At 34.6% G+C, this 26574-nt stretch overlaps 1 protein-coding gene across 2 annotated transcripts in view; it reads left to right on the top strand.

The window, feature by feature from the left end:
• LOC138695766 (protein CASC3-like) overlaps nt 1-26207 on the top strand; it is a 54554-nt gene extending 28347 nt beyond the window's left edge. For both annotated transcript variants that reach the window (XM_069819946.1, XM_069819945.1), the window contains exon 9: nt 3218-26207. In XM_069819946.1, coding sequence (XP_069676047.1) covers nt 3218-3553 — 336 coding nt within the window. In that variant the 3' untranslated portion in view covers nt 3554-26207. The remainder of the gene's footprint in view (nt 1-3217) is intronic.
• Nucleotides 26208-26574: the final 367 nt, after the last annotated feature.

The raw sequence follows: 26574 nt of genomic DNA, 5'->3' as shown, positions 1-26574 counted from the left end.
TCTAATATTCCAAAAATTTTCGTCTAATGATGTACTTGTCCAACAAACCTACAGCAATCATATTTACATTGTTTGGGTGATGTTTTTGTATTCCCTTTTCCTATCACCCTTTTCTTCTTGCTTTACAAATGTAGTTTTATTTAATTTAATTTGGTCACAATATGATTACGGTACTTTACCTCTTCCAGGGATATTTGAAAATCATGAATGTTTTTATTTGTAAATGCTTTATCTACATTGTTTTTCGCCTGACTATGAGGTCATAGTAAAACTTTAGTGTAACTGACTGTATCATTGATAGTCCTACTAGTTACACATTTTTCTATTATATTGTAAATTTATTCCGAACAACAATGTAATTTTATTATCTCAACAATAGGATTTGCTCTCCGCACAGTAACACAGTATTCGTTAGTGCACTCCAAAGATGACAATGACAATTTACTTGGACTATTACGAACAACAATGAACTGTCAGTTCTCAGTTCACAGCTCGTTTGTCTTGGCAAGTTCTTCTAGCTCAGTCACTCGCGTTCACAGAATCTCGCACCCCAGACCTTCACGGACGATCCGCTGAACTTCGAACTCAGGTCCCCCAACTGCGGTCCACTGCACTCGAACTCCGGGCTTCAGGCTCCACAGTTACGGACACAACTCAAGTCGCGCTCTGGTCTCGAAGCTGGCTTCACTGCTACACAAGACTAACTCGCTTACTGTCCCAATCTGCTCTCCTCTCGGAGGCTGGCTTCCTTTTTATTTGCTAGGCAACGCTTCGCGGGCCTTCCCGACGTTTCCGTTACTGGACAATTCTCAGCGTGCTGTCCTTCCTCTTATGTCGCGCCCCTCTACTTTGTGTGGCTGCAGCTTCTTTCTCCACGTCGCCCGAACCTTCCACATGCACCCTGCCCTCTGTGGGACGCGTGATCGAGTCTCGACGGGCTGTCACAATATCCTTTGCCAATAGCTCAGACAATAGGCACATTTGACTGCTGTGCACGGGCATGGATTCAATTCCTGTGTGGACTGAATACTGGTTAAGTTTTCCCCAACTGTAAGGCGAATCTCAGGTAATCTGATGGTGAATCCTTGGCCTCATCTCGCCAAACACCGTTGTATTATAATCAATTGAAATGTGTGATTGCAAAACTCGCTCAGTCCATTTGGTCATTTTTATTATATATATATCATATTTTAAGCGCCAATCCTTGTCTAGAAGTTTGTGTTATTGTATATGTTACCTGAAAACTCGTTCAGTCTGTAGATCAGTGGACAAAAAAAACTAGCCCAGTTGTTTCATAAAAATGGACTTAACGCGTTTTGGGATCACACTCCATCAATCTAAATAACCTATACTGTTTTCGCTGTAAGAAAAATCCTGATGTAAAAACAAGCACGTTGCTGTCATACCCGTGATTGGCTCCCAGTCGAAACACCTACATGATGCAGGAAAATATAGTTCATATCTGGAAACCACAATCTTGTATTATTTAAAAATAAAAAATTGAATTCTAGTTGTTAAATACGATGAAACATTTAACTTCACTCATATGTAAAGCGCTATGTAAAAGAAAACTACTTTTATATTTTGTTATGTACTATGAACGCGGATGAATACCAACAGTAATACCGAGGTAGTCTGTTCTTGTAACAAGCTGGCGTCACTTGAGCTCATAGTTGTTCACGTAAGCACGTGGTACTGAAGTATGGCTTCTGCACCCTCAACTGTCCATTGTGAAGACATAAGACTTAAAAATAATTTAATTGCAGTAATTATAAAGTAAATGTTTCCTAAGCAAACGAATGCATAGTAGTGAGGTTAGGCCTACTTGACGAGTAACGGGAAATGTTTAACATGAAACAGAATGTACAACAGTAGGCGGGAACACGTACTGAGAATCCATGGCGCCAAACAGCGGCCAATGAAGCCTCACTTCAGTCACGTGCTATTGTTTACATTAGGATTTTTCTTACAGTGAAAAGATTATACAGTGAAACCTGTTCAAGACGGAAGTGACATGGTCTTAATTTTTTTTTCTGTTGTGGACAGGTTTCCGTATTATTCAGGTGTGACATTAAAATGGAATATTTTATCATTCATATACATGAAAAACAAAATGGCACGCAGCAAACTGCAAGAAGTACAAAATATTCTGTTTAACACTCATCACATTAAATCAGCTTTCTGTCGCTCATTACGTTGGTGAATCATCTTGATTAAAATCTCATTTTCTGTATAAATATTATCGTAACTCACTCATTAGTCATTAAACATTACTAAAGTTTACTAATCTCATTCTATTTAATATCTAACACTATACTCTAATACTGTACTGCATATCACTGCACATTATTAATTAATTGACTAGGAGCCATCTATTAGAAGCCTTGAATTCTGGTTTATTTAATTTTTTTCCCAGTTCAATAGCTTGCTTTGCAGAACAGATCCAGAAATTGGCTTGTTCTTTGAAAGGTCGTGAAGAACCCACTCCCACAACAGTTCATTTATTTCCACATAAACAGTTGCTTTCTGGTTCCTTTTGTGTCACCAATATTGGCCGCAAGCCACTCACTCATTATGATCTTTATTTTTTAAAGTCTCACAACTGTACTTCAATATTATTTCACATAGACTTTGTTTCTAATTTTCCTTTATCTCGATAACTTTTACTTCATCACTTAATGTTAATACCACATTTTATGCAACTTTTTTTTTACCTGGAAATCACTACACTTGCGCTCTGTTTAGCTACGACAGTATACGGGTGTGAAGCATTGAAAATCTTTGAAGGGACTCGTCTGCCTAGTCAAAAGGGTAATAAAATTTATGACCGACAGGCCAACACACCCTCGTACCCTCTAGAATTTTGCAAAGAAAACTTGTTTTTATCTTAGTGACCTACATATTTCGTATATTCCTTGAAATTACGTGCTGTTTCAAAATATAGTTACAAAATATAGTGTGTCCAAAATATTGTTTCTGTTTTGAACAGTAGCAGACAGTTTCTGTTTCCGCGTTGGACAGTTTCCGTTTTATTCAGGAAAAATGACACATAATACATACAAATTTCGCCTGGACCAATAAATTGTTCCGAAATAGACAGGATTCTGGATTATTCAGGTTCCGATTTGGACAGGTTTCACTGTAGTAGTTGATACAACGTCCTTAAATGAGCGAGTAAAGAGCTGTATTGAGTTATAAATTTGTTTGTTGTTTGCAGCCTACTGCTGGGCCTCCGACAGAGCTGTACCAGGCGCAGAGTGGTATCACGTACTACAACACCGAGGAGCAGAATATAGTTCCTCGCCCTATTACACAGAAACGCCAGAGAAGTGCTATTCCCATAGTGCCGCCCCCGGAGCGTGTCCCCCGGGGCCGAGGCCGAACAAACCGAGAAGAGATAACTTCTCCTGGTGAGGTGGGGGGTGCAGGAGAGGACAGCTCCGTCCCTCCCCCCGCTGCACCCTCCCCGCCTCCGCCTCCGCCAGCCTCCAACTTCGAAGATGCAGCGCCACCACCTAGTTCTACAACACCCACCGCTACAAAAGTAGCGTAGAGGTAATGTAACATTAGGAAATGAACTTTTGTATTTTTTATAAGGTGGGCAGCTCCATTATCAGACACATAAAGAAGAATAAACTCAGGATATTTGTAAGGTTCTGTTTGGTGCATATTTCATCTTTACCCATAGGTTTTCATTTCTCTGTTCTTCTCCCTCCACCCCTCCTCTTTTGTAGTACCTACAGCATTTTTATTTGAAAGAAGAATAGAAGTAAACCAGCACATTTAACAGTTCTCTGTCTGTTGCTTCTCACATTCCAGTAATAAGTAATCATTGTGTTTAATTAATATTGTACACTCATCAAATTTTGTATTTTTATGAAGTGACGATTGTTGGAATACCAGATGTACTAATTAATTTTCTATCAGTTGATATCGACTTTTCTTCTAGGCTGTCTCAATTTGCCTTGGTGCCAGATGTGCACCACACTAGGAGAAATGACCAATCTACAATTGAATATATGTATAATTCGAAGCAAGTTTTGAGACACAGGGTTGACCATAAATGTGTAGGAAAGCTGATTATCAGATGGGCAAGCAAAATGATGGTTTTCGGCAGTTAAGCCAGAACTGCTTGACTTAGCCTTTTTCATGTAAGAGATCCTAGCCCATAAGGGGTACCTTAGCTCCTAGTCTGTGGGGTAAAATTCAAGAAGTATTAAAAAATAAACTAATTGCTAGCATGAAGTACAGTCTCCTCCGTTTGGGTATGGATAATATTAATTTATTATTATAGAGCTATGATCAATCAATCTTCTTAATGTATCCAGCTGTTTGCTACAACATAAAGTCCACTATAGTCCACTGTAGTCTATTCAGTTGTTGTTTTTCACGAGAAATGCTTTTGCTTCAGTAAAGTCTCATTTTACAAACCTATGGATCAACAATTGGCTCTCTTCTGACAAAGGAAAAATTTTACAGTCTGTACAAAAGAAACCAAATAAAGCTATTATGATTGTAGGAAAAATTTCTTGCTGGTTATATGATGATTAAAAGATGGGAGTTTCCATATATGACAATCAATAATGCATAATCTGAAAGGACAAATGAAAATCGTAGATGATTAAAATGGCTACTACAAATCCACAGCGGGCACAATGTGTTCTTTGGTATGCTAAATTTGAGAGTGTTAAAAGAGTTCAAAGGGAATTTCGACGTGAGTATGGTGTGCGTAATGTACCTAAATACAATTGCATGTTGGTATCGAACATTTGTAGAAACAGGTTCTGTGTTAAAAAACATGCAGGGGGTCGCAGGTGAAACCCAATACGAGAAGCAGCTATCTCTTGGCTTGGTCCCCAAACTCCCCAGATCTAACACCTCCTGATTTCTCTGTGTAGGATTTTGTTAAAGACATTGTCTATTCACAGAAACCCAGGAACATTGATGATCTGAGAGTAAAAATTACTCAAGCTTTTCAGTAAATTATGTTACAACGGACATGGGCTGAATTGCATCACCGTTATGAGTTGTGCAGGGTGCGCAATGGGGGTCATGTTGAGCTCTGAGGAATCTCCCATCTTTCAGTGTTGTATGCACAAAGTTTAGTAGTAAATGTTTCACAGTGTTTTTATTTTGTCCATACCCAAATGGATCACCCTGTAGAATCACTTATTTTACATACATTACTACTTACTTTAATGGTTACGGTAAAATAAGTGAAACACATTTAAAGGTCGTTCAGAATATGTCTCTAGTATGCCGTCTGAAAAAATAACATGTGATAGAAAATGTGATGTTATATGAATTGAATATAAAAAATGTCCTCTATCTATCTAGATAGCATGTTTAGTAGGGTGGAGTGAAAGTGTATTTTGAAATCGAAATCACTTGAGTGTGCAAAAGTTGTTGCATTTTATACTGCTGTGGCCGGGAGGAAAAAGGTCTTAAGTAAAAATTTTATACTTTTCAGGAAAGCAGTAGAAAGATTGAAATTGGTGTCAATTATAGAGTTTTTTTAAGTAAGAGGTTTTTCCTGGATATTATTTGTTTATATTTCTTCTAAAATAGATAATGTTGCTCATTTAACAATTTTCTTGATTATTTCCAAAAATTGCCGCACTTAAACTCTTTTAAGACTACAAGCCAAACTGAGTAGAAGGGACTATTAAACATAAGACCTTTTTCATGTCAAAATAAATGAGAAATCTAAATTATTAGGAATGCAAAATGGGTCTTAAACAGTCATAGGACTGTTTACCCTGGTGTGTAAAGTTTTAAAAGGAAAGGGCGTCAGTATGTGATAAAATGGTTAAAATACAAGTTAGACCTTTTTAATAGGGAATGATGTTTGTAAGGAATAAAGTATTAAATATTCTTACGTCCTTTATTCTGTGTGTGCTCGATTCAAAAAGTACTTAGGACATTTGGTAACGCTCTATAAATCCAGTCAGGAGTCTTATTTGACGTTAGCTGTTTTACCAGATTGTAGAGAATTGGTTTCCGCTTTCAGAATATGTAAAAAAACTCATTTTGACAAAAAATTGACTTAAGACCTTTTTCCTCCCGGCCACAGACCTAACATAACCTGGAAATTTTATGAAAATCGTATGCTATCTTAAGGTACTACAATGGTCTTAAAATTTTAAAATATCACAAAGAAAATTACCGTTTTTATTATTTTATATTTTTTTTATTTCGTTGTATTTTAATAAATTTGGGTGTTTAAGGTGTTTATAACGATACTGTCATTCCCTTAAAAAAAAATGCACCTCAAATTGAATATTTTGAAGTGCCACAAGACCACAGAGTTTTCATTATTTGTGAGGCCACTTCAGCTGTTTGTGAACCATAAAGAGACGGATACATCAGAGCCAGACTGAAATCTAGGACTGTCATGCCTCATTTCAACAAAAAACAGAATATCAAATCTAATATAATCAGAGTTAATAGTTCTTTACAGTTTGTTTGTTATTCACTTATGCTGACAAACTACATTTAAGAGGTGGTAGTATTAGTAGTATTTATTTAGCCTGGTAGAGATAAGGCCATCAGGCCTTCTCTGCCCCTCTACCAGGGGATTACAACTATAATATGAAGCATAAAATTACAATTAACGTGGAGGTGTGACGTACTTGATCTCTGACGTGAGCATACTTGTTTTTCATGTTCATAAATTAATTTTAATTTAAATAAATAGCTTTTCTTTTCAAAAACAAGTTTATATTGTTTCAACTATAACCAATTAACCAATAGACTTGTAGCACTAAGAAGTTTCAGAGAAGATTTTTTTTTTCTTACTATTTACACTTCCACTAATATTATTAAAACCCAAGGTATGTGAAATTTGAAATGATAATGAAAGTAAAAAATTAAAATATTATTAATAGAAGATATAATTTTTGGGGCTCTTGTGGCATCTGAAGATATGACTCCATTAAGAAATAAATTTAGCAGCTAAATGCTCTCATAATGCATCAGCTTTTGCATACCCAAACTTTTTCATAAAAGTAAAAAAAAAAAAATTTCACTCCACCCTAATGTTTAGTCTCTTAGACAAATGGGGTACAACATAATTATGTTCGTTAACACACTTATGTTCAAGTGTGCAATCTTCAATTCACCCAGCATATTGTGGGATCATTTGTAGTGAATCACAGGAAGCAATACTTCAATCGAAGTACCCCATTTGACTAGCAGAATAAGATTGCAAGTTAGAAAGATTAGTTCCTATACTCAATTTACAGAACTTCATCTCCTCTATCACTTACTCTTTTTTGAGACGTCATTTTAGAAACACTTTTTATATTCTTAGAGGAGTTTCTAAAAAGAAATAAACAGTTATGTAGCATAGAAGAGACATTTACTTTCATTTGTTTTGTATCTCACCTTGAAGATCTTCAATATGGAATCACTTTTTTTTTTTTTTGTAATAAGAAGACCATGTGGGAAGAGTACATGTTTTGTCTAAAATTCTTACTTCAGTCCTAACTGTATGAACATAAAATTATTAAAAGTGTAACGCAGACTGTGTCTCCATTCCCTAGATCTGAGAACTGTTAACTGATGGAATTATTCTTCGATAAGAGAGTTTATATTTATGCAAGAATTGAGAGATAAGATTAAGTAAGCAGATCAGAACTCACATAGCGCAGGCGCTGTGAGATGTATGTATTTTGACTATAATTGGACATGTCAAATTTTCTATGTGACTAATAAAAATTTAATCTTCACTGGAGACTTTGTATGAATCATAATCTTACTCAGTCTCTAGATTCTGTATTACACGAAGAATTGCACAAATATATAAATGTGAAGTTTAACTCATGATCATGGTATATGGCCAGTAATGGTCTTCCACCTGTGTACTGCCATGTTGTCACGTGTTCTGGTACTCCAGTCAGACTGGCTTTTAAATTGAGGACTGCATTAATGGTTTGATGTGTTTAAATATCACTTACATACACATCAAATGAAATCTCTTCAAGCTAATTGTCTATTTTGTAAATTAAAGTGAGGTAAGTGTGAATTTGAGGCAAGTGCTATTTTTGTAACTCTTAGATAATGTCTATTCCTTTACTATTTCTTTATACTATGCATTACAACATAACTCCAAACTTTTAATCAATAGGCACTCTAACCTGCATTCTGTCAATATATATATTTGGCAAGAAATATATGTTGCTGGAATTTGGTTTTAAAAGTTGCACTCTGTTATTGGAAAATACAATGTCCTGTTCCCAATTTCAAAAGTACTTTTACAGTTTTTAAAATCTATAATTCCTATTTCTGTCGGTATATGTGACTCCTTTTTCATTGCGTAACATTTCTTTCAGATTTCGTTATGTAACAAATTATTTTTATGTTTTGAAAAATGTGTATCTTTACATTTGTATTGGATATTTATTATCTACTCAGTAGTGGAACGAACCTTATTGTCTCTGTGTACATAAACTAATTATTGCAGATTTTTATATCGTGTCATTTTTAGATTATGTTGAGACTTCTTCATATTTGTATACTTTCACACTAATTAACTTTAATTAACACAAATCAGAATTTTAAAATTTCGCTATTGAACATATTAGCTAATTGTTGTTTTGTATTTTATAACAGAAATGCCCTCACTACTGAGAAAGTGCAATATATAAAAGATATATATGTCCATTCTCTTTTCGTTTTTGTTCCATAGTTTATAAAATACAGGGAATGTATGTGATAGCACCTAACAACAAATTGTAAGTTGCTGCAAGTAATTTTTCTTACATTGCTACTCTTGCAGTTGAATTAATCTAATTTTGGGTTGTGTTATTCCTGTTCTCCCTAGTACAAAATATACTATCTGTACTTCATGTTCTATTCTTTAGGCTTCAGTTTTGATTTGCTTTATAATGCATGGTGAAGTAGTAATATGTTTCCTTATTCACTACTTTAATCGAAAAATGAACTTTTTATTCATCTGTTTGTCATATTTGTAATACTAGCTTCCCCAGTACAAGAGTAATAGTACCTGTAGAATTGACTTAGGATGATTTCGTAATTTTGTAAGGAATTTCCAGTATTTATTCAAATTACAGGTCATATGTTCTTGTAACAAGTCTGAAAATATTACATTTGCAGAATAACGTAATATCACAAGTTGCAGAAATAAGAACCTTACCTTGCACCTACAATAAAATGACGTTCTTTTTCTTTCTCTTTCTAATGGGTGAAGAAGAAATTATCACCAGGGGCCTATTTCACATAGGTATGATGTTGTACATTACAAATTACTGGTGAAAGATGTTGTAAAGTATGGAGTTGTATCTTTCTGTACATTAACAATGAATCGCTACTAGTGATGTCATATCAACATGTCATAACATTAAACGGCTCTTTACCTGTGTCGAATTAGATTATGTTTGTCTATTTAATCATAATGTGTTTTAAAGTAGGTTATACAGCAAAGATTCGCAGTACTGTAATATTTCTATGAATTTTGTAATGTTATTTATTTTATGCTCGACCATGCCGAAATGTAGTAATTATACACCTAGTAGCAGTCCTTTAATGGACCTCATTCAAGTACACCTATTCATTAAAGTTCAGTTCTTCAACCAATCAGAATACGCCATTGTAGCAATATGAAAGCGCAAGTATCGATTATTCTCGGATATGCAATTGAAAGACAATTAGCGAAACATCACAGAGGCTGGAAATCCAATACTGTCGCAGAAGGTTATGTTCTGTTACTATAATAATTAGCATTAATTGTAAGTAATATTCAAATAAATTCAATTTCTTATCCCGTTTTTCAATGTCTAAATCAATTTCAATGTTATATCAAGATTAATGTTCATTTTACTCTCTAGATTATATCAAGGTCAATGACATTTGTTCCTCGGAAAAAATCAATACTTTCGCGTCTGCGCACATCTCACAATTTACGAGATTGCACAAGAATAACATGAATACTTATGAATAATTTCAAGTTAGAAATATGGTCGAGCATAAAAAGTCGTATGAAACTTGCTTATAATGGTAATTAAGACGCTCGTATAAACATACTCGCAACTTAATTACTACCATTATAGGCTCGTTGCATAATGTACTATTAGTTTACTTATTTAATAATGAAAAATGTACTTCCTTATTATTGTCATGTTTGTCCGTGAGCCCCGCATAATACTCCTTGATAGTTTCCCATATTAGCCAACAAATGCCACTAATAACGATCTTCACCCCCAAACTTAATTGTTACAAAATTCAAACACTGCAAAATTATTGAAATGGTGTCACTGGAGATGAAATTATTTCTTTTGAAGGAAATAAAAGCAAGGAAAGATATTCTACTCCACACATTTATCAAAATATATCTTAATATTATTAAATAAATATATTTAAATCGCATTAGTATATCTATGTAATAGTCTCCCCTTCATTATTAGAGAATACTTGACAATTCACTAGTAAGTTACAAATACTGGTATTATTTGGAACATAATCATGAAAAACTTCATTGGTAATTTGTAAGTATGGAGGGGTAAAGTACTACTGCAGAAAAGTCTTTTGTGGAATAGAAACTCTAGTATTTGTAATGTACAACACCATATCTTTGTGGAATAAGCTCCGGAAGAGCTTTATGTAATCTTAAATTCTGCCCCCATTGAATATATTGAAAGAACTGCACAGATTGTAAATTTTCAATGAAATAAGTTAAAAAAGTAATCAAAACAGTCTCTGTGGAAAATTGTGTATTGAGAGGGAATAATCTCTGTGATGCACATAATTATCAAACTACTCTTTGTACAGCTTGATTCAGGGATTTTGGCCCCTGCAAAAAGTAAGTAAATAGACTAAGAGTGAGTTACTCATCACTGCTGGCAGGCTGGGTCACACAGGTCAGGCTGCACAGTAACAAACAAAACACTTCCTTCTTATCATGTCGTGGTACACTCCATCTTAAAACACAATATTCTCCCACATGTCCTGTTACTAACCACTACATCTGTTGACTAAATAATGTCATGATGACCTTGACATAAGTGTCCCTCAGTTATGAGCATAGATATTATTTTCATTCTTTCCCCTCCCTCTTCCCCTCCGATGCACGTTTATGATTAAATTTCTTTCTTATGACGCAACACATCTCGCTCACTAGACAAACAAGCAAGGACAGGGGCCAATAACGTTGAATCGAGCTGTACATCTCTGGAGTGTATTTGGATGTAACGGATTCTCTGGATAGATTCATACATTCACTGACCATGATATAAGAATGTATTAGATATTACATATTAGTGTTCATTAAAATAATACTGTTATACTACTCGTGTTCAAGAAGTTAACATTTGGAAAATTACTTAAATAGAGTTTTCGAAGTATCGCCACCTTTACTGTGCATTCAAGTGAAATCAGGGATTCTCAAATTTTAATGGTGGTTCTACTCGTAAATACTTTCAATAAAAAGTCATATTTCAGTGAAAATTTTGTATTTTCACCATGATATAGATATCTGTAACTCTCAGGTTGAGGAGTAACGATTTAGTAATTAAGTCATTCATTTGCTTGTTCATTATGCAGTCATCTGTACGGATCATGTTATTTATTGTTTATTAGCCAGACGTGTGGAAAGAACCATGTTGAACTGTTGTGATGTTTCATATGCAGTAACATATTTCAACAATATGCGTTAAGTTTTTTTTTCCTTTTTCTGTTTTTATGAAAATATTATCATAAAATAAAACATCTTTAACTTCAGAATTGTTATATCTTTACCACATTTTCACATGAATATCTGAGTACACTTTATTTCTGTTCAGAATTTATAAATGTTCTTATGTTTACACATTAAATTGAAAATCAAGAAAACTTAACATGAAACCGAATTTGCATTTAGTGTGTTTCATATTATAAGCATTGTATTACAGTAATTGTCATTAAACTTATTTCTTGGATTCTAAGACTTAATGTGTAATTTCAATAACTTGTCCTCTGTAAGTAGGATCTTATGGAGAAGAAAAAGTCTTACTGAGTCTCAGAGAGAACCGTTAAAGAATTTTTAGTATAAATTTAATTACAGATTTATTTCGGTTAAGAAATGATTTAAATTTGATCATCATCATCATCATCTTCTCATGTGATAGTTCTTGAAGAACTGTTATGGTCTGAAACGAACTGGTGTTCTCAAGCCATCTCTTCCTCAGATGACCCAAAGATCTTTTGCCACGTGGTTGATATTGATATGAACCTAGGTGGAAATAAAGCCACACATAAGTTTATTGGCTTATTAGACCCGTTTACACTGCCTTCCATTCTATTCTGGTCATTGCTGTTGCTGACCTCAGCACAGTCTGCTTCTTCATTAATCCTGTGTTATCACTGTCAGCTGCCATGCTCAAGGTTCAGCTCCAAAATTAACTGCTGTCTTTTACTGAAGTTTGTTTAGTCGTGACAGCAGTCCGTCATTTTCCTCTAAATTTACAGTGCTGTGTTGTAATGCCAGCTAGATTTCATTTCTTTTCTCTACATTTATCTCCACTTCATTTCTCTGTTCGCTACCATTCTCCTCGCTGTGACTCGTTCTCATTTTTTACTTCTCATATACTCATCCATCCCAAATTCTGGGTGGTTTTCATTTTTCATACGGGCTATTCCATATGAAATCGATCAGTAAAAAACCTCGCATTTTTTTTTATACTCTAATTTTTTCCCTACTTATACAAGGTGCTGAGGAGAGTGCATTTTCAAAAATATACTATCGAAAGTCAAATGGTTTTCGTATTATTGAGCGACAAATTTAGCGTATTTTATAAAAAACAAGCCTCTTTCAGCGCTCAGAACTCTGGAACCATTTACTGCAGAACATTGAACAGGAGCTCATCTTGAAGCTGACATTTGGTAGGTTATGATAAGAAGTAATCCTTATTTTTATTGTACATAGAGAGACAGATAATCTGATTTTACTTGCTTTTAGGCTTTTTGATCATTTGTAAAAATGTAAAAAATATTGAGAAAAAACCTTGCATTATTAAGAGGGATTCGGCATTGTTTGCTTAGTAGCTCGGCAATAAGTTTCGAGGGTATTAAATAAATTATTTTCACACGCCTAGACTTGAACGGCACAGTACCGCACGCATTGGCCGAGAGTTGTAGATAAGCGAGCGTTGGGCGTCATTTTACTCCTGTGTTTATGAAAACCTGTGATAAAGCTAGCACAGCCATGACTGCTAGACGAAACATCACGTGTTTGTCTCCTGGCCTTGCTTGCCTAGGCTAGCTCCCGCCTCACAGTCAGCTGGTTAGTTCACGCGCGTACTATTTATTTTCTTTATTTGATATTTTCAATACTTTCTTATCAACATACCACCAGTAAAAAATATGTATTTATTTGTACTTTCAATGCGGAATCTAACGATATATTTTAAAAATATTTTTTCGTGGGCAAAGGCGTCGTAATGAAGAAAAATCTAAATTTCTCCATTTCCATAAAAAGTAAGAAAATCTGTTTATATGTCAATATAAATTATAATTTCTCAGCATCAAAATAAACCATGATTTTGATCATTGGGTGAAAGGGTTTCGGAGCCACAACAGTTTAAAGTTGCTAATTTTATGAAAATACGATAAATTTAAATATTATTAATTTAAACACTATTAAGTTCTGATGCCTCAAACTTTGCACAAAGCATTATATCACAGTTGTCAACGGACAGAAAAAGTTTCATTGTATTTAAAAATTGCAAGGTCAATTTTCTCTATATTTCGATCGATTTGAGATGGAATAGCCCATACAGAATTCTATGTCGTAAAATTTCCCATTCACTTTTAATTTGTCTTCTTACAGCTTTGCGCAATGACTTTATTCCTAGCTGCTTTCATAAATGAAGTACAGTAGAACCTCTATTATCCATGGTAATGAAGGGGGTGGACTAAACAGTTAATCGAAAAATCGGATAATCCGTACCATGAAAGATTTTGTAATTTCCTCCATTGTCTTGTATTTAACTCGCTATGTAGTGATCAGAAGTTCACTAATTTAAATCTGGTTGTCAACGACGGGTTTTTAAGGGACAACGAACCCCTTTGTAATGACTGTCTCAGGAAAGATAGGAATAAAGGAGGTCTCATGTTGTAGATTTACATACTTTTTTATGCTTTATCCTTGTTTTTTCTTTATACTCGACCATACCGAAATGTAGTAATTATATACCTGGTAGCAGACCTTTAATGCATGTCATTAAAGTACACCTACTCATTAAAGGTCAGGTCTTTCAGCCAATGACGACTCAGGTTACAACTGTTCAGCCAATGACAGGTCAGCTTTCTACCGTTATAAAACCGCAAGTATCGATTATTCTCGGATATGCAATCGAAAGAGAATTAGCGAAAAGTCACGGAGGCTGGAAATCCAATACTGTCGTAGAAGGTTATGTTCTGTTACTATAATAATTAGCGTTAATTGTAAATAATATTCAAATAAATTCAATTTGTCATCTCGTTTTTCAATGTCTAATTTAATTTCATTGTTATCTCTGTAGGTTCTTATGGCCTAGCAAGGTCAATGTGGACATCTGTTCCTCGGAAAAAATCAATACTTTCGCGTCTGCGCACATCTCACAACATACGGGACATTGGTCAAGGTCAGCTACAAAGAAAATTAATAATATCAAGTTAGAAATATGGTCGAGCATGAAAAGTCGTATGAAACTCGCCTGTAATGGTAATTAAGACGCTCGTATGAAAATTATGAAACGAGCGCAAGCGCTCGTTTCATAAATATCCATACTCGCTTCTTAATTACCTTCATTATAGGCTCGTTGCATAATGTACTATTATTAAATCGCGAACTTGTAATCCAATCTCGTAATCTGATGCAAGAATGTGAGCCACAGTTTCTCTTTCTCAAACCATTCAGTTATTTCCATTTTTTTTTTTTTTCCGATACTTAGCACAAAACGTTTTCTGTTAACATCCGTGGAAGACATTTTATATACAAGTTATATTATAGAACGGCAATTCGAACAGTAGACAACGCTATGTAACGATAAAGGCTTGTAATAACACACTCTAGCAAAAACGTATGTAGAACCTACTAATATGATGTACAAAACAGTACTTCATATAAGTTATTTATTTCTGAAGAAGGAAAAAAGCGAGAAATAGACAGTCAGATAATCCGCCAATTGGTTAATAGGGTGACATATTCGGGGTTCTACTGTAGAAGCTTCCTTTTCTTTCTTACTTCATAGGTTAGGTACCTTTCTACTCTCACCTTGGTTCCAGTCAGTTTTCTTAAATTATTCAAAGTAACTTCCCTAATTCTTATATTCGTAAATATCACTAGAATTGGTCTGTTGGAACCTTCCCAGCCTATACTTTCACTTGATGTGGTCATCTCTCACATCTGAATTAAAAATTACGTTGTACACTGTCTCTTAAGTTTCCAAACAGTGTTCGCATCCTATTTCTTTTACACTGAAGATTATCAGATTCCATTCTCTTAGTTTATTTTTGTAACAGTTAATTTTCTCTTTCACTTTTTCATTCTTCCTTAGTAGCTTTTCGATCTTCTCACTGTTAGTTTTCTATTGTCTGATTCTTCTCCATTTGTTCCTTCTGGTTTTGTACTACAGTACTGTTCCTTGATCCTTCTCCCAAATCTTCATTCACTTTCTCACTCTGTGCTATCACGTGTTGTGCACACCTTTTCATCTTTCGCCTTTGGTACTGTACTACCTTTTTTATAATATTATTCGTAGGGCATTTCCTCTGCCCTCGATCAGCCAGAGTCTATTCGCACACCTCTACACTCTCTGACTTGTTGCTGTAGATTGGTTTCTTAAAGCAGCAGTGAAGAAGAAATGTTTATACTGTATGCATTGTATGAACATTCTTTTTAATATAATTGATGCTTTCATGTACAAACATTATGAGTCAGTTTTTAACCTTCTAACTTACTTACTTACTTCTAGCTTTTAAGGAACCCGGAGGTTCATTGCCGTCCTCACATAAGCCCATCATTGGTCCCTATCCTGAGCAAAATTAATCCAGTCTCTATCATCATATCCCACCTCCCTCAAATCCATTTTAATATTATCTTCTCATCTATGTCTCGGCCTCCTTAAAGGTCTTTTTCCCTCCGGCCTCCCAACTCTATATGCATTTCTGGATTCGCCCATACATGCTACATGCCCTGCCCATCTTTAACCTTCTAACTTTTTTTTTTTAGTTTAACCTTCTAACTCTAAAAAAAAAGTAGGCCTATACATTTATTATCTGTAATGGGGTCAGCCCCCTTAATTTCTGTTAACAGAGGTTTTACTGTAAAATTTTACGAAATTTTTTTAAATTTGTGTACTTCACTAGAGAACTGTCAATATTTGTTCTATATGGCAGAGATAGTAGACGAGAAGAGTACAAGCAAAAGGTCGTAATAGCTTCATCGCCCTATTCCAAAGCCCTTCACAGCACAATGGTTGTTGCTGTAGAAATAACGTGGGATCAAAGAGGATCACTAGCATTTCATTTAATAGTTTCGTGGATAGCTTTAATTTGGTGACATCAAACTTTATAATAGGAAAAATTGAGAAAGTACTGTAGATTCTTCTCAATGACTTTATTGTATCCTTTGTCATAACATCTCAAGACGAAAAACCAAAAAGACTGACTTTTGTGTGATCCAGTCACTGCTCGCATGAATATTACCAGTAAATATAACTACAGCACAGTAAAATTATAGGAAGAGAGATGAATTCAGTGATAGTTCTCAACAATTTCTCTGAAAATTAATTTTTTTTTTTACATGTCTGTGCACCAGTATAATGTGTAAATGATCATTGTTACCTTTGCATTATTACTTTAATTCCTCAGTTTTATTGATCTTCCTGTCAAACGTAAATGCATTCTATGTTTGGGATCCTTTACACTGGGAATATTAAATATTTAATGGATGCTTATACAACCTCTTCTAACACAGAGATGTTGCTTATGTTATTCAGAAATTCTGGATATTATATAAGAAAATATCTGCATTGAATTGAATGCAGGAGAAAAAATATTGCTCTGGAGTTTGTAGCCAATTGTTGATAAAAAATTATGTGATTTATATAGAAGTTGCATTTAATTTTTCCGTGGTAACTATTGGCTTTACTTGCGATGGAATGTAGTAGTTGGAAATTTTATTTTCCTTGGAGAATCAGTAAGACTAAAATCTGCAGCAAAAGTAGCTCTGAATAAAATTTTCCACATACCGCCATCAAATGCCTTTGTGGTGAATCTATAGCAGAGACCTGCACAATGGCCCAGCCCATGGACTGCTTCAGCACTGCACCACACTGGGCTCCACAGTGCCGCATGGAATTAGCCCGTGATGTCACCCAGTCTCACCGCACGGGTCGGAGCGGACTGCTTGCAGAGCAGTTTTGTGTTGTGGGTTTTGTATCAAGGCATCAAGCCCAAGTTTCCGCTTCCATCAGTTACTTATGAATTGAGTTTGCGCGGACCTCTGCTTGTGTGTGCGGTTCGATCGACAATCAGCTACTGTTTCAAACATTTTCGTTTTTGATTTCTGTTTTTCAAGACGAGTCCAAATTATGGTACATCATAAAGAAAATACAGTCTCTGTGAGGCTACTATTACACTAGCAAAGTTCTTTGACAAAGAATATGATAAAATATTTTATCAAAGATCTTTGATAAAAGATAGGATTTGTTGTATATTACACTACATAAAATCTTTTATCCTGATTTTATCAAACATAACCTAAAATTAGGAACAAGAGCTCTTCTAACAATTGTTCCACAACAGTGAACGCGTGTTCTGAGGATTTGTTGATACTAATATTTAGACGTTAAGTTTATGATTTGATTATACTAATATTTGTGTTTAAGTTTATAACACCAGGAGTGAAGAACAGTATTGTGCTTGTTTAGCTACATTTAGTTCAATTATTACAATATGCATGTTACTGAAAAAGAAACGCCTATGTGATCAGGGGTTAAACCATGGATTGCAAGACGTGATAAGAGAGGTATACATCAGAACTTACTGAAAGAGCTATAATGAAAGGACTTGAAAAGTTATACAAATTATTATAAAATATTATGTAATATTAATATTTTATTATAAAATTATTTATTTACAACATTTCATTTCCTTCATACTCCGATGTCAGAATTTTTGTGTTAGCAACAGTCCAGTTATATTTGCGTTTCGCCATATTTGTTCAAGGTATAGAAATCTTTTATGAAAGCTAACAAGCTGCACTAACATTTTATAAAAGAAAACCCATTACACTGTTATATATTTTATAAAACATCTTTGTCAAAGAACTTTAATAGTGTAATAACAGTCCGGAAAACCTTCATCACAGACATCGGCTGTGAAAGCATACATTTTAAAATACAGTCTCTCTAGAGAAGAAGTAGCAAAGGAGAAAATCGCTGCTAGAGAGTTTAAAACAGCAGAGTCGGATGGAAATTAAAAAAGTACCATAGGGACAGTTTTTAAATCTCTGTTCGACAGCAGTGGAAAATAATTTAATTTTGTAATGTGTCCGGTATGCTGGTAACTGTATGCTCTTGCCACATGCCAAGCAAAAGCAAAAACAATGCATGCAAGCAGGAAAGCAGTAGAATGCAATCAACTGGTGCAGTGCTGACCAGTGTGATGGGCTAGGAAGCGGCCGCGTCAAGCAGTGTTGGTCTTGGGTGGGTTGGGCTGCTGATGCATTAGGACTGGCAGTGCTGAGCTGTGGGCCAGTGTGCAGGACTCTGATCTGTAGTCACCAAACAATGTTTTCTGAGAATGTGATAGTACACAACATGTTCTCTAGTTGCTTCCATAAATCAAAATGTGAATTTCTCTATAGGTGCTACCCAGGATTGGGCCAAAGTTCAGTAATGGTATCTGTGAATTCATTAAATTTCCGTAGATGTATATAAAACTCTCACAGTTGTCTTTGTAAACATTCAGTTTTCGATGTCATGATATTCTGTATGAAACTTCCCCTCCTTGTTTGATGTATTTTGAGCACATTGAATTCTGAACACTTCCTCTTCTGCATTTGGATAATCAGTATATGTACCATCCCAACGTAAATGAATTGATATGGCAACATTGTATATTGTTTTATTAGTATCTAAGTTTATCTACAGATATATATAGGAAGAGGGACATTATATTTATGTTATTTGCTGTGTAAACAATTTAATGTTTAGGCATATTTTTAAATGTCTAAGGTCACGATTTCATTTTCTGTTTTGTAACCAAATCCTCTAGAAGATGTAGAGAGTTTTCAAATATGTTTGTGCGTAAAACCCAATTCATAATATATTATTTTAATGTACTGAAGTACATATGATATTTCCATGCAGATATTCTGCGTCATCATACGATGAAAGAGTAATGGAACGGAGAAAAATTCTCTCCGGCACCGGGATTTGAACCCGGGTTTTCAGCTCTACGTGCTGACGCTTTATCCACTAAGCCACACTGGATTCCACCCCGGCATCGGAAGAATTGTCTCAGTTTTTAAGTTCCAACTCTTGGGTTCCCTCTAGTGGCCGCCCTCTGCACTACGTCATAGATATCTATGAACCTAGGACCGAAGTCCACACATGTGCTGAGGTGCACTCGTAATGAGTGACTAGTTGGCTGGGATCCGACAGAATAAGCGCCGTCTTAAATCACGAAATGATTTACGCATATCATATATATTATTTTAATGTACCGAAGTACATATGATATTTCCATGCAGATATTCTGCGTCATCATACGATGAAAGAGTAATGGAATGGAGAAAAATTCTCTCCGGCGCCGGGATTTGAACCCTGGTTTTCAGCTCTACGTGCTGACGCTTTATCCACATTTTTCAAAGATATTATCATGGTCAGCCACTGAAGCACAGATTTTGAGGTGTTCCGAATCCATTTCTTGGTTTCAGTTGCACAATGGGCAGTTAGGGGACTGATATATTCCAATTCTATGCAGGTGTTTGGCCAAATAGTCATGGCCTGTTGCCAATCTAAATGCATGGATTATGATGCAGAGAGTTCCATTTTTTCCCTTGAGATTGTGTTATCAAATTTTGTTTGTTGAAGTCTAAGTATGTAGATTTAATAAGCCTACAATCAATACCAGGAAGGACAGAAAACGAGAAAAGATTGCAAACTTTTTTTTTCGTTTAACTTTCTTGTTTTGAAGGTACATAATTAGGACTGTTTGTAGTGCTTATATTATTTAGTTAAATTGAGTATTGTCGTTTTTCTTTGTACCCTTTTGTATGTTTTAACTGCTTGTTTGAATATTGAATTTCATACATTGATTTCTGTCCAGCATTGTAGGTATGCATGTGCTCTTTCCAGCCAATGGTCCAAGGTTTAATTCCCGGTATGGGCAATGGAAAAATTTTATCTTTCATCCATGGGTTAGGGTGTTTGTCCATTGTCTTGTGATGCCCGTATGATGTGTCTGCTGTGGTGGCTGATTCAATGACTAGAGAGGCCTGCATATGTGAAATGTCTAATGTACAATCAAATGAATTTCTCTCCCCTATTCACAGCGGTGTGTAAGTGACAGAATAAGAAACACAGACATTGACTTCTACCACCTTTTTATATATTTTATACTACTGTACATTTAAGTTCAGGTAGAGTAATTCCATGTTTGATAATACAAACTGTCCTCAGTCCAGTCAGTTCGGATTAACAAGGTTCTACTGCACTTCATTATGAAGGGCCCTGTAGCTACATTTTTTTTTTTTTGCCACGTTGCCTAAATATGTTTCATGGTCACGGAAAGAATTTTACTTTCCAGGTATTTGTTGGTTTTCTTTCAACAGCAAAAGTCTTCCTAATCAGAACACATTGTCCTGCCACTCAGCTCTAGAAACAACTGCATGAGCTCACAAACATGATTTGATTTTGCATAGTACTTATTTAATCTGCCATCCAAGGTCGCTGCATATGTTGTAAATGAACTTTTGATTCAACATGTTATTCTATTATGTGCATTGCTAGAGTACATTATTATTCTTTATTGTTAATATCTCGACAGATCACAAATGATTCTGTAACGCCCTGTATATGGGAAACATCTATATTCTACATACAGAGCTTAATGTAGTTTCTGGGGAATTTGTTCTTATGTTTATGAAATCATTCAGCCTGTTAGCTCACGCTTCGAGGTCTGCTGCATCACAATGGGGGTATTTTATTATATTAAAATCGAGATATAGATTTCATCTTTGTCTTCATGTAAGCCCACCTGACATGAATTTACAGCCCGTTGTAATTTGGGCACTTAATTATATATACACTATTTAATTTATTTAATTTGGTAACAGTAAGTGGTGCAAGGTATGAAAGTTTCATTAAAAAATAAGGTAGTGAATATAATATAAAAGGTTATGTAACTTACAGAGACTGATCTTAGGAGCCTTAGGCTAACACTTTCTTTTCCTTCATTTGTTCATCATATCTTTTGGATTGGAAGTTATATTACACGTGGAGAAATGAAATGCCACGACATTATGGGGATTTTGTGTTATTAAAAAAAAGTCTTTCTGCTGAAATAAATAAGAAGAATAATGCTTTCTCATTCAGGCCGCATACTAATAAATATTATATCATGTTTTGCTTATCTTGCATTTATTTGCTTTTTAAATACAGTACCAATGAAAATTAAAGTTGGTGCTCATTATATTCACTAGACTTTTGGGTACTCATTATTTTCGTTGAGAAATATTTTACATTTCTTTAATAATCTGCCTTCTTACAGCTGAGTTAAGTTTCATAAAAACAGTTGACTTAAATTTGATAAGAAAGCAGGTACATTTTCATTTGCACTGTTTCTTATGTTCTGTTCCAGTGGTGAATAAAGGCATAAACAAGTTATGTTGAGATATTACATTGTTTGATAGAAAACATATGAAGACCACAGGAAGAAAAGGGGGAATGTACTTTTTTTGTGAAAATTGAGATAATGGTAAAAATTGGAAGTTTATGGTTAGATGACAATAAAACATATTGAACATATTGATTACTAGATTAACCAGCTTTCAAAATGCATGGTGGTATTTATCATTTGTAAAACACTTCTTGAATAAATTAGTTTTGAACTTTAAATTAGCTCTCCTGAAAATCTTGACATTCTCCCTTTTCTTCCTGTAGTCTTCATATACAAGGGGGATCCAGGAAATAACGACCGTTTTGTTGTAATAATTAAAAAAAATATATTTATTTGAAAAAACAAAGTCTGTTACATAACTGAAGCTTCCTTTACTTCTCTACATAATCACCACCTACATTTAAACATTTGTCGTATCTGTTCACTAGCTTTAGAATTCCCGTGTTATACTCCTCTGCCGCCAGTTCATTAAGCCAGGTGTTCACTGTCTTCTTCAACTCTTCATCACTTCCAAAACGCGTACCACCCAGAAAGTCTTTCAGCTTAGTGAAAAGGTGAAAATCGCTAGGAGCAAGGTCTGGACTATAGGGCGGATGATCAAAGATTTCCCAACCGAATTGATCCAGCAATTCTCGAGTTGAAGCAGCAGTGTGCGGGCGGGCACAGATTTTGTGGTAGCCAAGATGTTGCGACGCAATTTCACCAAGCAAAGAACGAGAAATGTCAGGAAAGGCAATATGCAATTCGTCGAGTGATGTGCGCCTGTCTTGCAAGATTCTGTCCACTTTAGTCTTCAAGTCTTCTGTGATGAGCGATGGGCGTCCGGGTCGAGTTTCATCGTGGACATTTGTTCGCCCATTGTTGAACATTTCGCACCATTTTCTCACATTTCTTTCATTCATTACAGTATCACCATACACTTCTTTCAATTGCCGGTAAATTTCTGCAGGTTTCAAATGTCGGGCATTCAAAAATCGAATCACACTCCTCACCTCACAGTCGGCGGGATTATCAATCACGTCGTTCATTTTGAAGTAACATAAAATGCACAATGGCGACTTGTTGCAACTAGTACTCACAACATTTTGAGAACACATGTTAAGGAAGCCAGTTGACCTTCAAACAAGGAAGGGGAGTCAGCTGCGCGGCGGGTATGCGCGAACAGTCGTTATTTCCTGGATCCCCCTCGTACTTTCATTAGCACTATATATTTTGTTCTATTTCAGTGATGAAAAGGCATAAACAACTTATGTTGAGCTTTTACAATGTTATATGTTTAAAATTATTACTTATAATGAAATTAATGTGTGTACTCTTCAGTGTTGCGCTGAGCTCTGGAGGTTATTAGCTTAAACTAGTCAGCTGTTAATATGGGAAAGAGAGAGGCACTGTCAAGTTTATTATTTTTATGTCAAATTTCACAGATACTAATTTTTGTAAAGGCCTAAGATCTATTTTCACTTTTAAATTGAGAAAAGCCAATATTTTATATTCTGACGTAGAAATTCCCAAGTTTTTACAAGAAAATGGCAACTTCCAAGCCACTATGTGTCCATTTATACAGGATGTAACGAAAAAAGTGGACAAAACTTCAGGTATAGTTTCCTCATATGTCCACCTCTTGCCTGAATACAGGCCGCAACTCTTTGTGCCATCAAGATCCGAACATCCTCTCAAATTCCAGACTAGTTTTTGTTATCTGACAGCCTTGCAGAATTCTTTCTTTATCCACAGGAGTCGAATACACCAACGACTTTAAGTGCCTGCACAGAAAGAAGTGCAATGAGTTGAAATCTGGTGAGCGTGGAGGCCAAGCATGTTTGGATCTTGATTATATGACAAGCTGCAGCCTGTATTCAGGCAGGAAGTCGAAATTTTGAACACTTAACTTAAGGAAATGTGGACAAAATAGATCATAATAATTCTTGCAAACCCTACTTAGAAACCAAGCATTTCCAGACCCATGTCGATATAACAGTTTTTCTTCTGTACATATGAGCAATCCATACCTGAAGTGCCCAGTTTTTTATTACACCCTGTATGATATGAAGAGATGTTTTCAATAATGATCATTTACCTTAAATAAGTCTGTTGTGAATGCATTTCTAAGTTGAACTGTTTAGAGTAATGGTTTTGTAAAAATGTTGATTTTTTCATTTACTGTAATTTTAAAGAATATTGTGATAATGCTTGGTCATTAAGATAGTGTGAACATTTTCATTAATTTTTTCTTTTCCTTTTCTTTTGGTCAGTTTTCATTCACCATCTGTAAATTATACAATATTTTCACCCCAGTTATGGTACTGTCAGTTCCATCTAAATTATGTTTATAAAAATGGCGAATTTATTGACTTTATGCAGTAAAAGAAACATTTTATGAAGTCTATTATTTAATGATGAAAAAGTATTGGGAATATGAATGTGTATGTCGAAAAGAAATGAGCCAATATAATATATTTATCCAAGGCACTAGAATATCAAGAACGAAATTTAAGTTACATATCAGAAAAAAAAATTGTAGGTTAGAATTCCTATTACTTATTCAACCGGGCTCTGTGAAATAGTTTATTAAACTGGAACAAAATGTTTTATAATATTGGTAATATGGTGATAAAAGCTTTTAGGGACAAGGCCGAAAATAGAAATCAAAATGGATGCTAACTGAATATATATTAATTTTTTGTCTGCTGTGCTCAAGACGTTACATAGTATCATCTCTGTGGCAAGTTAGTTTGCGTGGCAGATCCGAGTGTAAGAGTCAGTCACAGCTCACTTTCGTAATGGTTTGTCACTTTTGATTTTAAGAAATGTGTAACAAAGAAGCTATTATTGGACAAGCTTTTTGTGAAAACTTTTATTTCTTCTGCTATTTCATGATCTGCATCCGAATAAATTTCATAAAGGTTGTTGAACTGCCTGTCATGTAAAGTGAATAATGCATATTCCAAAATCTAATAACAATGAGACAAAAATCTAAGAACATCGAAATGTACCAGAAAATAATAATAGTACAAACGATAAAGAAAGAAATCATTTGGTAAAATCACAATTATTCAAGGAGTTGATTATATTATTGATATTATATAAAAAAAATAGTGATAAAATGATTGTCATGATACTGACCCTCAAATCTATATCTTATTAATTAGATTATCCTGTATAGTCATGGCAAAATTATGACTGTGCTTCTACTCCCAGCAAATTTATTATTCATATCTGTTTATTATTTCATACGAAATGTAAGGAAATTTTGTGATGCAAAAAGAAAAAATTATTTCGGAATTTTTATGGCCATTTCTGTGCGGAAATAAAACATTGTTATTCAAAGGAAAAATAAGGAGGTACTTCTTTCTGAATCGTTAAGATAGATTAAATTATGTTGTTGCTAGGCAAGTGGGGTGATGTTATAAAATATTTATATATAATTACATGTCAGCCTGTTGACCTTTTTTTTTACATCTTGCATTTTTATTCCAATTCTATTCTTTGGAAAATTAGAAGAAAAATAATTTATTAATGTTAGTTCTCGTCTTTGGATAAATGAGTCTGAAGATTGTTGTAATGCATTTAATTACATTGAAATGCAGCACAATAATTCAAGTTTTCTTTAGACAAAGGGAAAAAGAGAATGATTAATGTATTAGAGACTCAGAAACAGGTGTTTGGCATTTCACTGCCTCTTGTAATGGTTTATTATTAATATTTAATTAGCTTACCTAATTTAATAGTTGACATGTAATGGTTTGTGGTGATTATTATGGATAACCATCTCTTATAAGTGTACGCACTATAATAATCTAAGAAAGTGGCGATATAAATCCAAAAGAAATACCTATTAGAGCATATTATGTAATTTCATATGAAAATGTAAATATCTTTCATCAATGTTTTTACATAGAAAACTGTACACTTAATTTTCATCTTAGTCTTTCATTGTCTATTTTTAGTATGTGTGTTTACTGTTGATACTTTTTTACATATGTTATCTGTGTGGTGGTGCATGTTGTGTTTGAAACCTACGGACACTGGATGATAACCAGTATTATGTTAAAAAGTAGTTTTATTATGACATTATTTATTATTATGTAGTGACACTTTCATATGTTTGCACCTCTATCTAATATTCAGAGTTTCAGTTTGGTTGTTAGTTTTCTTCATTGTAATATTCTGGCTGGGAACATATTTCATAGCAATCTGACATGTGTCAATTGGTGGAACATGTTGCATTTGTTTACATTGTAAAACTGTACTTCTATTAATAGAAATGAAGGTTTAATAAACATAAATTATAATAAAAACGTATTTTTTCCAGCATTGTATTGTATTCATAATATTACAAGCATAATTGGCAGAATCCTGAAACATGTGTAGCATCTATACTTGATTTTATTCTATGTGTTTTAATACTGTTTTATTGAATAGATTTCAATTTTATATTTATGATTGACAGACTTCTTTAAAGAACATAAAAATAAGTTAAGAGGAAGTCTTTCAATTAACCGTTCCTTCCGTTGCACCATTGTCCTCCTCGTCTTGCGTAGGTCATGGTCTTACTTACTTACTTACTTACTTACTGGCTTTTAAGGAACCCGAAGGTTCATTGCCGCCCTCACATAAGCCCGCCATTGGTCCCTATCCTGAGCAAGATTAATCCAGTCTCTATCATCATATCCCACCTCCCTCAAATCC

Source organism: Periplaneta americana, chromosome 3 (assembly GCF_040183065.1).
Source record: "Periplaneta americana isolate PAMFEO1 chromosome 3, P.americana_PAMFEO1_priV1, whole genome shotgun sequence".
Taxonomy (NCBI): Eukaryota; Metazoa; Arthropoda; class Insecta; order Blattodea; family Blattidae; genus Periplaneta; species Periplaneta americana.
This window is presented reverse-complemented; position numbering and strand designations above follow the sequence as displayed.